A 15152-nucleotide genomic window follows, 5' to 3' on the forward strand; every position below is an offset into this window, starting at 1 on the left:
CAATAATGTCGTTCAACACCCGTAAGGCCTCCGTTCATCTTCAGAACACAGTTTAAGATATTTTATATTTAGTCCGAGAGTGTTTGCAAGTGTATGCACACTATACTGTCCAGAAAGGTAATCTCTTGAAGCATCGAAATTACATTTTGGTCCAAAAATAACAAAAACTTCGACTTTATTCAGCAAAATGACAGTATAGTGTGCATACACTTAGATACGCTGTCGGACTAAATATAAAATATCTTAAACTGTGTTCTGAAGATGAACGGAGGTCTTAGGGGTGAGGAACGACATTAGGGGGAGTCATTAATGACATCAATTTCGTTTTTGGGTGAACTAACCCTTTAAGATGCATTTTGGCCGATCGGCTCACAAGTAGATGAGGGAGACACATTCCTGTTTGCACCAGCTGTTTTAATCGGTCTCTTTTGTCCACTTTAAACCACTTCTGTCCTGATTTCTTGAGGGGAGGCTTTAGTTTTTGCTCTGATATCTGTAAAACCACACCGAACACTAAATGCATGTTAGAAATCAGGAATGGCCAGAGAACATTGTGCTTGGAACGTTTTTCCATCAAACAAAACTCCTGCAGCCGACAAAGTTTCTAAAGAAATGTGCTTCCCATAATGTTTACACATTAGAGTAGGTGGAAAGTAGACTTTTGGAGCGTCTACTTTACGAAAGCAATCCGGTCGAGTGTGTTTTTGTCTACCTCTGTAAGTGTTTAAGCTGTGGACAAGCTCAAAATGTTTTAGACCTGTATTTAGTGTCACTTGTGATCTGATCAGCCAAAACGCATCTAAATACCAGGTGTGAACAGGGCCTAAAGCTGATGATACACAGGGCATCTTTATGAGCAATGTTACAGTCAACAGGTGAGACACAGGGCCCACAACCGATAGAAAGTATCCAGATAGAAATTTGTTGCCCATTCTCAATGGAAAATGCCCAAGCAACATGCTCAAAAGTTTCCCTGTGTATCATCACTTTAAGAAACATCAACTTATTATGGTTCCTTGTGAAAAACACAATCTAAATAGCCCAGCGTTCAATGCTGCATTTGAGGCACATTTTGTTGCCGGGCTGGAGATGCCATTATAATTAAATGGAAAAGTGAAAGTGTAGGTGATTGATGGGGAATGGGAGAAATGAAGTAGCAAAATTTGAGGGAGGGTTGGTGGACAAAAGGAACGTAGGGAAAATGCTGTGGTAGACGTGCCTGTTGCTTTTGGCAAAGATCTTAAAGGTCTCCAGACGCTACCAGTGTGTGTGTTCACGTCATTGAATGGTTTGGTTTCTGGGGTTTTTTTTTGTTTTGTTTTGTTTTTTTACTCTTGAGAATGGCCAGACGCTGCCTGGATGTGTGTGTGGACACAGTCACACTTGTGCATGTGGCGATTGTGGTCTTGAGTTCGGCCAGATATTTAGTCGTTCTTGTGGCGAGTTTCATGCTGCTTTGTTAAATATAATAAGTGCAATCTCTCCCACTGCGAGAGTCCATGTTCTAATGCGGATCACATGCGGTCTGTTTCCCGTGTCTTAGGCTGATGAGGTCATAAGCAGCTGCGATGATGTCATTTTTAAACAAACCTAATAAGTACAAGACCTCAATAGCCTGAAAACTCCAGTTAAACTGGACAGAGTGTGTATGTGTGGGAGAATCTAACACAGCTTGTCAAGATGGTATCTGGGTCACATTTAACTCCAAAATCAGTATAAATTAACCTGTTTTTAAGGACCATTAAAATGTTTTAGATAGTGTTGTAATTTTTATGATAATTAAACACATTTCCCCACAAATTGCTTTGAAACAATCTGTATTTTATAAAGCGCTATTTAAATAAAGGTGACTTGACAGGAATGCAGTGCAAAAAAATAATAATTTAAAAAAAAAGTATTATTATGTTTGGTACCTTTAAATCATGCTGATTTTAACAGAACAGTTAAATACTGTATTACATTAATAAGAATCACCATTGAGAATAATAAGAATTACACAAATACTCAAAAGATTGGCACTACAATAATGTTACTGCTATATGATATTAATAATGTTATACATTATATATATATATATATATATATATATATGTATTATTATATATTATAAGTAAATGTATTATATTTATAATGCAATTTGTATTACTAACTATATCCAATATAATATTAATATATTACATTAATATGATAATAAACATATAGAACATATGCCATATAAATTAGAAATAATAATAATTAATTATAAATTATATAATATAAAGTAATATTAATAACAATGTACATTATAATACTTAATATTCTAAAAGTAACTTTAGAATATATATATATATATATATATATATATATATATATATATATATATATATATATATATATATATATATATATATATATATATATATATATAATATATATATATACACACACACACACAGCTCTGGAAAAAGTTAAGAGACCACTTAACATTGAAAAATCAATGTTAAGTGGTCTCTTAATTTTTTCCAGAGCTTTATATATGTATATAATTATAACATAATAATATAGAATAATAAAATGAATTGATATAATAAAAGACGTATGTTTTCCTGAGATTCACCCAAAGTGTGTGTGTGAGAGAGTATGTTGCATGTGTATTGAAATGAGGGACAGAACAAGGAATCGAGATGTTTTCAAGCACTGAAGGGAACGTGTTGTACTCTGGGCTCCTTACCAGAAAAGTTTGGGATTGTTTCTCCATATTTGCTTATTTGCAGCAGTGCAGTCTATCGCCCCCTTCTGTTGAGCAGAGTCATGTGACACTAATTTTTGAAAAAGTTGTGCCGATTTGAAGCATTTAAACGTGTGTGTGTGTGTGTGCGCGCGCACAGTTTTGGCTGCGCACGTCGCCACAGGCAGCTGCTGAAACAGTTAGCTTGGACTCCAGAGAGAGATGTGGGGAGTTTTGGCGAAAAAGGCGCTCGTATTTCAAAGTTGCTGACAATGCAATGTCTATTATTCTCTCTCTCTGTCCCACATTAAGGTGATTAACTCCTCTCAGACACAGAAATCTCAGAATAGATCAGTTGTCTCTGTACGCCTCTGTGTCTCTCTCGCTCCTCTTCTGTTTCTGCTCTTCTCCTTTCATGCTATGCAAACAGAAATATTGTATGTTAAGATCTGGAGTGAATTCCAAGGGTTCATTTTACAGACCCAGATGACAGAGAGAAATGACTTCAGTTTGTGCTATTGTTAGCTTATGAACAGCGGAAGATGACTGAGATTAATCATAGATTCAAGGGAAATGGGGATTTATGATGGACTATATATTGTTTATAAATCCCAAACGTTTTATTTTAAGCTTATGGCTCATCTGATTTTATTTTGGATGTTACAAGATAGTTGTTCAGTGCTAGCTGAAAAGTCTTTTACCATTGTGTTCATGTAATTTGCTTTGTATAAGAGTGCCTGCTAAAAATAAAGCTCACTAATCTACAGTGATTATATTTAGTTTACATTAAGACAGTAGATTTGTCTTTGTGTGTTTTGGGCCAGTTGAAAATGTTTGAAGTGTGTGTGGATTTAGGAACTCTGGATTTTTGGATCTGAATCTGGTGTCAAGTCCAAACACATGTTTACACTGGCAAACAATCCAGAGTAACAGCCAACGAGAAATGACTACAGTCATTGTTCCTACAGTATAAGCCTTCGGAAAATGTCATGAGTGACAAATAGAACAAAAACAGGGAATGAAACCAGGACAGACACTGATGCTACTTACACTGTTTGGAGAAAAAGCTAATGCAAATATACTTTTCAGAAGTTCAGGGGGGTCAAATTGTTTGAAAGAACTCTCTTGTGCTCATTAAGAGTGCATTTATTTGATCAAAAATACCATAAAAACAGTAATGTGAAATATTATTATACTTTAAGATAACTATTTTCTAATTGAATATATTTTAAAATGTATTTTTTTTCTGTGATGGATTTTTCCCTCTGATTTTTACTCCGGTCTTCAGTGTCACATGATCCTTCAGAAATCATTCTAATATTCTGCTTTGATTTCTTCTTCTTCTTCTTCTTCTTCTTCTTCTTCTTCTTCTTCTTCTTCTTCTTCTTCTTCTTCTTCTTCTTCTTCTTCTTCTTCTTCTCCTTCTCCTTCTCCTTCTCCTTCTTCTCCTTCTCCTTCTCCTTCTTCTTCTTCTCCTTCTCCTTCTCCTTCTCCTTCTCATCCTTCTCATCCTTCTTATCCTTATTCTCCTCCTCCTCCTCCTCCTCCTCCTCCTCCTCCTCCTCCTCCTCCTCCTCCTCCTCCTCCTCCTCTTAATATTAATAAAATATGAAATATTAATATTAAAAGCATAAAGCATAAGAAAGTTTTTATAAATGTAATTAATCCTTGCTAAATAAAAATCTATATAAATTGCATTTTAAGAACATAATTATATAAATTAATAAAATAAATGAGTGATTTAATTAAAGTGATTTTTCGTGAACAGAATTATTATTTATTATTATTTACATTTATTTAGAATTTTGATCTTCACCATGTTAGGGTTAACAAAAATACAATGTCCAGGTAATGAGCTGCCAGTACCTTTTCTGTTATTTTATGGATTTATTTTTTACATTGTTCATGTATCTACTCTTCAGCATAATGCCACAAAAACTTTAATATTACAGAAACTTTTTTAAATGTCAAACATAACGGCATTAAACTATGCATTTAAACTATAAAATATGCAATGATCAAAATTATTATGCCAACAGAACTGAACTTAAACGGTTTAATTAAAACAATTTATTTCTTAACAATTAATTTATTTCAATTGTGACAACAGGTTCCATTAATCACTTTTTAAGTTATTTGACTATGGGTGCAACAGATCATAGTTAATCCATGATCCATATAGACCAGGCCTCAAGGCTCTCCATACATGTGATTTGCAGATTGATTGGAAAGTTTTCCACATCATAGAGTGAAAGTGTATCGTTTGCACGTGTGAAACGATTTAAACTTTTTAACCAATTTAAACATTCAGATGATTTTAAACCATTCAAGTTCAAGAGGAGGGAAAAGAGAACGCGTGCTGTTACCTTTAGGCAAAGAAGGTTCGTTTCAGATTGCGCGAACAGCAAATTGATTCCTCTTTCGAGTCTCCTTGCACTTGAATGGACACACAAAATTGTCAAAATACCCATCTCTGCAATTATTCTTGTAAACACAGTCAGTTATGTCTTAAGTGAACGTAAACTGTTGAGAAAGAAATCAGATTTGCCCCATTCTGCAGGCTGCAGCCAGGTCATTCTCTCGTCTTAAAGTGACAGCGGCCTATAAATACCTGCTGCTTTCTTTCATTGTTAATCAAACAACAAAAGGCACCTTTAACAAAGATTAATCTATATTTAATTAATACAGCGAACAAAACACTATAGTGTTATTTTACACTTGTTATATTTCTGTACCAGAATACTACTGTTAGACCTTATTTGTATCTATGCTGCTTTTTTTTGCTGATCCGAAAAATTATCCGTTCTGTGACTTAAAACGTTTTGTGATCCGTTACACCACTAGTGACTACCAAGTAAAGGTAGCTTATAGGAAGTGTATGTAAGATTGTGGCCAAAACTGGTACTGCAATCAGTTTCAAATGACTGTAGAGCGGTGTATCCCCTCTCCCCTTCCCCGACTCGAGGTTGCCAGATCGGCTGCAGGATCAGCAGGAACCTTTGTTGATCTGCAGCTGTGGTAACTAAAGCAGATCTGGCAACCCGGATGCCGAAACCCTACTGACTTCGTGATTGGTCGACAGGTGGAGGGCGGAGCTTCAGGCCAAAACATCAACATCAGTTGAGAGCTGCAACAACTTTTAAATGACAATATCCTGGTCGGACTACTGTTATCAGGGATATAAGTGTTTGAAATTAACATGATTTCTTCATGTCTAGTGACATATCAGGGCCATTTTATGATTAACTGAAAAACATTTCTTACATACAGTTCCTTTAAAGTAAAACTTGTCATGTTAACATCTGCACAAGTTTCTCTGAGAACTATTATTATTTTATTTTACCCATAATTCTCTCTGTTATGTAATGTGTCATCTAGAACTCTCTGTTCAGCTGTTTGGTCGTTTTGTCTTCCAGTTTTCTCTGTGGATCATGTTCCGCTGCTCTTGTGTTTTAGTGTGCTGATTCTGTCTGGTCACATGCAGCCAAATCTCCACACAGCCCAGAGAGCCTTCTGCACAACTCTCTCTCTCTCTCTCTCTCTCTCTCTCTCTCTCTCTCTCTCTCTCTCTCTCTCTCTCTCTCTCTCTCTCTCTCTCTCTCTCTCTCTCTCTCTCTCTCTCTCTCTCTCTCTCTCTCTCTTTCTCTCTCTCTCTCTCTCTCTCTCTCTCTCTCTCTCTCTCTCTCTCTCTCTCTCTCTCTCTCTCTCTCTCTCTCTCTCTCTCTCTCTCTCTCTCTCTCCCATGATGAATTAAATCTTCTTTATTTGGTAATGTGTGTGTGCGCTAGTCTCTTCATGTTTGACTCTAAACTCATGCCAGTTCCAGACATTCATCTTTCTGAGTTCACACTCACTTTGCCTACATTTTCTCCGCCTGCTTGTACAAGTTTCCTTGGATTGCTGTGGGAAAAATGTGTATTTGTGCATGTATAACAAGGAAAAGTCTCAGATTAGACTGATATATGAGTTTTACTGCTACAATAAATCACTGTGGTAATTCCTGCACATTTATAAATACATCTAAACAATACTATTTTTTATAATGATGATGCAACATTGGCTTTTGAAGAAGTTTCGCTCTATTTAGTTAAACTGTATAAACTTTCAAAACAAACTAAAATGGGTCAAACGACATAACAAATTAAAACAATTATACGCACAAACCAACACAGCAAATGTCTCAGCTGATGCCACAATATTTTAATGTTTTTATTATTTAATTAAAAGAAAATTTGAAAGAAAAAGAAAAGCCATTTGTTAACGTTTATCTTTAACTACTGCAGCAGTCTTTTTGACTGATTCAAAAGGGTCATTTTGTTTGTGAGTCAAGTAATTTTTTATATATAGCGCTGTATACAATACGGATTATTGCAAAGCAGGAAAATAGCAGTGCTACAGTTGTAAAATCCATCAATTATTAAACAAATTCAGAAGCTCTACAGAAAATGAATTGGAATCAGATTACATCGGTCATGACACAAAATGACCTTTTCATATGGTAAGGGAACTTTTCCACATGTCCCCACAAGGATAGTAAAACCTGTGATGTGTGTATGTGTGTCTGTGTGTACGTGTACAGGTGCTGGTCATTGTGCCCTAATTTAAATGGACATATTTGGGATCTGCTCAGTTTCTGACTCAACTCTCTCCTCCCAGTCTGTGACCCACTTTAACTCGGTGTGTGTGTGTGTGTGTGTGTTTCCTGTCCTATTGAAACAGGTGTTTCATCCCTTTTCCATGCTCTATTAATTTTTTTCCCTCCTAAAACCATGGTTATTGAATGAAAGGGTACAGCTGTTTTGCGGATAGCTCAGCTATCTCCTCTGTTTCTGTGTGTGTTTTGAGTTTTGGATGAGTTTGATGTGATGTTTTTACTTCCTGGTATACTTCCTTCCTCATATGAATGCCCAGCTCATCCAGATGTGTGACTGCTGTTTGATTCTTTATGCATTGGTATACTTTTTTGGTATAACAGTTCTTATTAAGGTTTTTCTGTGAACAGTTCAACTGTATTCATCCAAATAATTCATCTCAATAATTGGTTACATAGTGGTTCAGTGAGTCAGACTAATTCAGTAACCGCTATATAAATAAAAGTTTGTGTTAACATAATGTGTGTGTGTGTGCTGTGTATAATTATATATTATTTCATGTGTTGGCCTATATTTTATATGTATATATATATATATTTATATAATTTATCTTGTATATAAATATAACATATATAAATTATACATATATACATGCATGTGTGTGTATTTATATATAATATATATAATTTATATATAATAATTATACACAATACACGCACGTTATGTAAACACAAACTTTTATTTTAGATGCGATTAATTATATTGTGATAATTGCCAAGCACACATATTATTGTTATTATTATTACTATTATTATTCAATATATCATTAAAATGATTCAAATAAAAAACAATAAAAATAGTTTCTTAGTAAATGAATGAATGAGCCCTGTATGCTGTATGACATATAACTGCTTTTTTATGGTGGATTAAATGGACTGCACTTCAATCCATAACATCCTTGTTTTCATTTGTATCAAATTAGATTTGGCATTCACTGTGGTCTATAGGGAGTAAAACGTTGGCTGATCCACTGCCTCATGTTTCCTTTTACATGCCCTAGATCTAGTATAAAGATATGTCAATCCTTTATATTTGTTTTGTGTTCTTTTCAGAAGTTATAATGGCTGATTTTTCTGTTTCTAGGGTGACATCCAGCAACTGATGATTGTATCGGACCATCGTGCTGCGTTGGACTACTGTGAGCACTACAGCCCCGACTGTGAGGTTCCTGCCCCTGAACAGCCCCAGAACCAAGACCCAAACACTGATAAATCTGTAAGTTCATACACTTCCTCCAGGATTCCCTTTAGAGATGGAAGAGCGATACGGCTGTGCCACCAAAGCTTTTTTAGCCAGCTGAAAAGGCCAGGCACTTTTCTGAAAACGCCTCGCTGCAGACAGTGGCAGCTGATGGGTTTTAATATAGAGGAGGTACACAACATTTTAGCGTCACTTTTAAACTGCTTTTTTTATTTGACAGAAAATGTACAGAAAAAGACATAATTTCAGTCACAAAAATCCACCCCTCTGTTCTTTAAAAGAGCATGTTGGCCGTTTCGTGAAGTTGATTGCTGTAGCCTAGAGGAATGGAGTTTTCCGTCACTAGTTTATGATCAAATGTTTATTATATCTACTCTCCATACATAGTCAGTGGTATTAGTTTAAACTAATGTCACATAATTTACATCTCTTCGATGATTAGTTGATATACCAATGGAGTCTTGCCTCCTCTGCCATGTTACTTTTATCAACACTCCTAATTGCTAAACTTGAAATACTCGATCATAATTGGCAAAAACTTGTCTTTTTTTTTTTTTTTTACCAATGGAGGTACAAGTCTCTAACTATGGATTTGCCTACTCAACCTTGCATTTCGCAGATTCGGCACATTTGGGGAATAGCACGTGGTTACATTTACTGAGGTGTTTGTAATGTCACCTCAGTAAATGTAACCACGTGCTATTCCCCTTTATATATATATGTAAGGGCTAATGTACACCCAACCGGTTGTTATCGCAGAATAACCTCTGACAGAGTGATCAGGGGGGTTCATTCTGCATAACAACCGGCTGGGTGTACATTAGCCCGCTTATTACACGGCTACTAGTCTCAAATAAATTAGACACAAAATATTGTCTTGAGATTAAATATTTTATTTGCTCTTACGCAAAGCTTCCAAACGGAAAAACAGTTCCAAACTGCTTTAAGCCTTTATCTACTGCTGCTAAATGTTGAAAATGAATGCTGAAAGGGTTAGTTCACCCAAAAATGAAACCGAACTTATGATTTACTCACCCTCAAGTCATTATAGGTGTATATGATATTCTTCTTTCAGACAAATACAATCGGAGTTATATTTAAAAAGTCCAGGCTAACGTTAATCCTAGCAGTAGTTGTAGCTGTTTTTGAAGTCCATAAAAAATGCAACTGTCCGTCAAATAACGTGCTCCACACGGCTCCGATGGGTTAATAGAGGCCTTCTGATTCGAATTGATGCTTTTGTGTAAGAAAAATATCCATATTTAAAACTTTATAAAGGAAGCCATCCTTGAAGTCTTCCATTGTAGCCATGGATGTTTAAGTATTTAACAGCCACAAGATGGCACCAGCGTTAAGCATAGAAGTAGTACCGGTCAAGATAACTTGTAGTACCTGGATGAGCTAGCCTGACATGGTCATACTCAATTCTAGTCAGAATATGAGTCTGAAACTGCTCCATTGGGCTGTGATTATGGGGCGTGTTTCCACCGAAACAGGAAAGACATCAATTGGATAGACCTACAACCAATCAGAGCAAAGAAGCGACGCGTTGTCAAATGTCAACAGAGTTCAACTGCACTGTGTTGCCGCGTTTTTCCCCCCGCGGGTTGTTCTTGCCTCCCATGATGAGCCGCCACTCTGACTGCAGGAGCTGGAGTGCTTCGGCGACAAAGCAAATGAGACATTTTGCTTGATATGATATGGAATGTCTATGGAAGTGTTATTAGTAGGGGTGAAACAAAATGTGCATAATTTTTATTTGGGGATATATTGTTACACCCCTAGTTACTAGTATATGATTTTCGCTGATATATAAAATGAAAAACGTCAATACAATTCCCATTGAAAACAATTGAAAAATATACTTTGGTGCACAAACAGCTTAAAGGGATACTTCACTGCCTTTTCATATTAAACTATGTTATTCCCTTAACTTAAACGAGTTGATACATACCTCTCTCGTCTCAGTGCGTGCACTTAATCTCTCTGACGCACGGTGACGATCTGATAGCATTTAGCTTAGCTCAGCTCCCTAAGTCCAGTTCATTCACTATGGAACCAAACAGAGATCAAGTTAGAAGTACCAAACACCTCCACGTTTCCCCTATTTAAATACAGTTACACGAATAGTGGAACGATCAAGTCTCGAGGACGAACATCTCTCTATTGACAGAAATGAGAGAGTGAGGGGGAGGTGTGAGGAAAGATGTTTCGGCCGGGACTTTTTACTGCGCCGAGCCGAAGTACTCTCAGAAGTGCTAATCCGCCATACATTATAGTTCTCCTTTTTAATCCGATTAGAGAAGTACCACGTTTTATATTGTCACCATACTTGATCGTTCAACTATTCGTGTAACTGTATTTAAGTGGAGGTGTTTGGTATTTCTAACTTGATCTCTGTTTGGTACCATAGTGAATGAACTGGGCTTAGTGGGCTAAGCTAAATGCTATCAGATCATCACCGCGCGTCAGAGAGATTAAGTGGACGCACTGAGATGAGAGAGGTATTTATCAACTCGTTTTAGTTAAGGGAATAACATAGTTTAATATGAAAAAGCGGTGAAGTAACCCTTTAAGGGCGTCCTAGAGTCCTTGGCGTTCTGTTCGGCCCAGTCTGAACAAAACCAAAGAAAAAACAGAGAGCAGAGATCAGTTTCTTGTAGCCTGTCGAGATCAGCTCAAATGAAGTCAGAAACATGTTGAGTGTTTGGACAGCCGAAGCACTTTTAAATCTTCACATCAGCCAAGTACTTAGCAATAATCCCTAGCCATGGCAGTTTTCACAACAGATATGTTTTGACCGGAGGTCATAAGGGTGAGCCGTTAATTTATTATGAGTGCAAGTACTGCTCAGGTTTTCTTCAGAAAATGTAGAAATCTGGTTTTGGTGTTACAGTTGGCATATCTGACAGCACAAAGCACTCACTGTTTGACTATTTATACATTTATTCTGTTTTATTCAGTCTTAGGAATGAGAAACAAATTAAAACGGAGTAATAATACCTGCCCACACTTGTGTGTGTACGTTTCAGGCATATTAATTCTTTATGGCTCTTTCCATTTCATCGGAAAAGACCCAGCTGCAAGCAATGTAGAATTTATTTTTCCAACCGAACGCATGACCTCATCATTCAGAGAAAGAACGAACGAGAGAGTGATAAAGGGTGGAAATGAGAGCACAGAAGCAGGTCTCGGCCTGTTGAGCATTTGAGCTCAGTTTGGCTTGCCTATATGTTCAAATGTAAAGAATAAACATTGTTTTGACACAAAATTAAGTGCTAATAGTTTTCTGTTAGAAATAACATTTAAAACACTTTTTTTTTTTTTTTTGTCATCGGTTTGGAGTATATTAACATAAATGGCACAGGTTTTATTTCATGGGGTCAGTTGAGTGTTCATACTCAGTCTCTGTCCATCTGGCTTCACTCACATGCCAATATCCTCTGAGCGCTATGAAGAGAGGAAGAGAAGGCATTAAATGAAAGATGAGAGATTTAGCATGTGAAAATATGAGAAAATAGTTTAGGCTGAATAACACGGTGATGACCAAACGATTTCAATTGATTCTCTATGGGAGCTAAGAGCGTCAAAAGAAATGCAGAGATGCACAATATAATGCAAATGAGAGGTAAAAATATAATTTCACATTTATGTCAAGTCATCTTTATATAGTGCTTTTTACATCATCCAGCTCAGTTCAGTTCCCGTATAGTGTCAACGCAGCCAGACCAGTAATAAAGTTGAATATTTAGTGTCCCCATTGAGCAAGGCAAAAGCCAAAGGCGACAGACGCGATGTTGGCAAGGAACCAAAACTCCATCAGGTGACGAAATGAAGAAACAAACCTTGGGAGAAACCAGGCTCAGTCGGGGTGCTAGTTTTCCTCTGGCCGACGAACAAACGGTGTATGATTATGGTTCAGGTAATTACAGGCAGTGTTGCCACAGTTACTTTGAAAAAGTAATCTGATTACTGATTACTGATTACTCCTTTAAAAAGTAACTTAGTTACTTTACAGATTACTTGATTTTAAAAGTAACTAAGTTAGATTACAAGTTACTTTATTAGTTACATTCAGGAGTTGCCGACAACACCCCTGCCGCCTCAAAATAGAAATGACAACCGTTTTTGGCAACACACTTTATTGCATTTATGCCAGAGCCTGACGGCCCCGACTTTTTTACGCCCCTTTTTTAGGCTTCTCCTTCGTTTTATATTTATTTTAATAATTAAAATGAACAATGAGATGTGCTGGTGGAAACAACATGAGACCATTATAGCTTGCGCCACTGTCGAGAAATGGCTCGCGCAGGGTTAAAGAGTCCGTTTCTTCAGTGGAGCTGCTAGAGTTATGGCCTTTTTACAACCGGTTCCTTCATTCGTTTTCTTTGAGCAGGTATCTATCGGATTGCTAAATGACCAGGAGTAACGTTAGGCCTAAATGCCTTCCGAGAGTCTTTCGAGACGTATTTAATTCTGATCACTCAAACAAACCGATTCAGAAGGTGCATGAAAGCATTTCAAACTAAACCGGACAAATGTAAATATATCTGGTTGTTTAAACCACATGTGTAAATTTTACTCCTGGCAAATAATTAAGAAATAAATGTGTGAGAGCGTGTTATGGTGTAGTCAGATAGATATGACGGTGCTACTGCTACATCGCTGCAAATGAGTAAAGCAAGCCAACGCAAATGGCCGTTAATGAAACTTTAAAATAAGTCACACAAAACACAATCATCTTCAATATAAATTAATGAGACTAATGATCTTACCAGTGCTTAGGTCTCTCTCTCTCATATTGCGATCTTTGAATTTGAAATGGGCTGCTGAATAAAATGCTAGAATCTTTTGCTTTGATGTAAACTCCGTTAAATGAGCATAGGCTATACCGCGGGAATTGAAGATCGGATTTATATTAATTTAGCTGAAGTCTAAGGTAGGCTATAAGACAACCTGCATGTCCTTTTTTTTTTTTTAGATTGTGTAGCCCGTTTCGTTGTTTTGAGCGCCGTTGCGAGCAGTAGGCTAATCTATCAGCCTGCCTCAGCTCGTCAGAAATGCCTTTGTGGTGGTATAATAACTAGCCTACTTTGTTTTTAATGTCAAAGTGGTTATATTTCGTTTCATTTCTTTATTGAGTTCATTTAGAAAAATGTTTAGAGCAATTTTTGTTTGTTAAATTAAAGTTTTAATTTTTTTATGTGACGACCCAGTGAGTTAACCGCATGTTTAATAGCCTAGTCTCTCAAACCAACTCTTGAATTGTCTTGCCTATATAAACTTTAATTTAACAAACAAAAAATTGCTCTGAACATTGTTCTAAATTAGGATAAAAAAGAAACGAAACGAAAAATAACTACTTTGACATTAAAAACAAAACTGAACTATTTTAATGGCTGCAACAATGTAAAAAGTAAAATAAATAAATAAAAAACACGGGCTCCAGCCGGACTCGGGCTGAGAATTTTGATAAGCTGTCGGTTTTTACAAAGGAAAATGACTAAAATAGTAACTCACAGTGACTTGGATAAGTAACTTTAATCTGATTACTGGTTTGGAAATAGTAACGCGTTAGATTACTCGTTACTGGAAAAAAGTAGTCAGATTAGAGTAACGCGTTACTATGTAACGCGTTACTGGCATCACTGATTACAGGTCAGAGGTCAGATTAGATCAGATTATTCCGAATATTCGTCCTGTTCCATCTGATTAAAGATCGCTTGGTTCGATCGGTTATGTGACTAATAAAACTGGAGTTTCTGGTGGATTTGATGCTTGAAGCTCACAGTTATAGATTACTATATTCAATTCATTTGACTGCATTTGGAAAAGTGTTTCCAACCCTCATTCTGCATATATGCATGCACCCTGAAAACACTCTACCATTTGATATTCAGGAACATAAATTAACAAATAAATGAAACATAATCGAAAATCAAACCACAGCTGGCAGTAATCTTCACAAAAGGGAGAAGCTTCCTATCGGAAAACTGTTGTGGCCAACATATGGCAGTTATCTCTGAGTTATGTCTGTAAAAATAAATTACATACATGTGACTGCAGCATGTGGTGCATTTTCAGCCATGCATGGGCTTTTACATCTTTCAGGGCTTTGATGTCAGTGTGTTGGCATGGAAACAACCGTCTTCTGACCTCGCGCTCACCTTTTTCACGTCTGTGTGTGTCAGGAGCTGTAAATCTGAGTGTGGGGCATTTGTTGGGGGCAATATGAAAGAAAAGCTCCTGCACCTTTGACCAGTCCTTCAAAAGCCACTTCCATCGTTTAAATATCAGTGAAATCTCTCTACAGATGAAAACGTGATGAGTTATCCGTTGCTAATGTGTGGGAATTAGGGAGAGAGAGGCAGAAGGGGGATCCGAGTGAGAGGTCGGCGAGCGGCTGGAATTCCTCACGTTCTTCTCTTTTTCGCTAGATAAGAGAGAACATGGATTTCCGCCTGATTCATCAGAGGGAATCCCTCCTTTCCTTTGTTTTTTTTTTCAAATATATATGTGCATATACTGTATATGTTTATTTATTTATTTGAAAATTTATTGTAAAATATTCATATAAATATAATAAATAATTT

The 15152-nt window shown here is 36.6% G+C and overlaps 1 protein-coding gene across 2 annotated transcripts in view; it reads left to right on the forward strand.

The window, feature by feature from the left end:
• The window catches only part of col5a1 (procollagen, type V, alpha 1), a 109627-nt gene that overhangs the window by 39868 nt on the left and 54607 nt on the right, over positions 1 to 15152 (forward strand). For both annotated transcript variants that reach the window (XM_067422663.1, XM_067422664.1), the window contains exon 5: positions 8443 to 8574. In XM_067422663.1, the coding sequence (XP_067278764.1) occupies positions 8443 to 8574 (132 nt within the window). The remainder of the gene's footprint in view (positions 1 to 8442; positions 8575 to 15152) is intronic.

The sequence above is a fragment of the Pseudorasbora parva genome, chromosome 18 (genome assembly GCF_024679245.1).
Source record: "Pseudorasbora parva isolate DD20220531a chromosome 18, ASM2467924v1, whole genome shotgun sequence".
Taxonomy (NCBI): domain Eukaryota; kingdom Metazoa; phylum Chordata; class Actinopteri; order Cypriniformes; family Gobionidae; genus Pseudorasbora; species Pseudorasbora parva.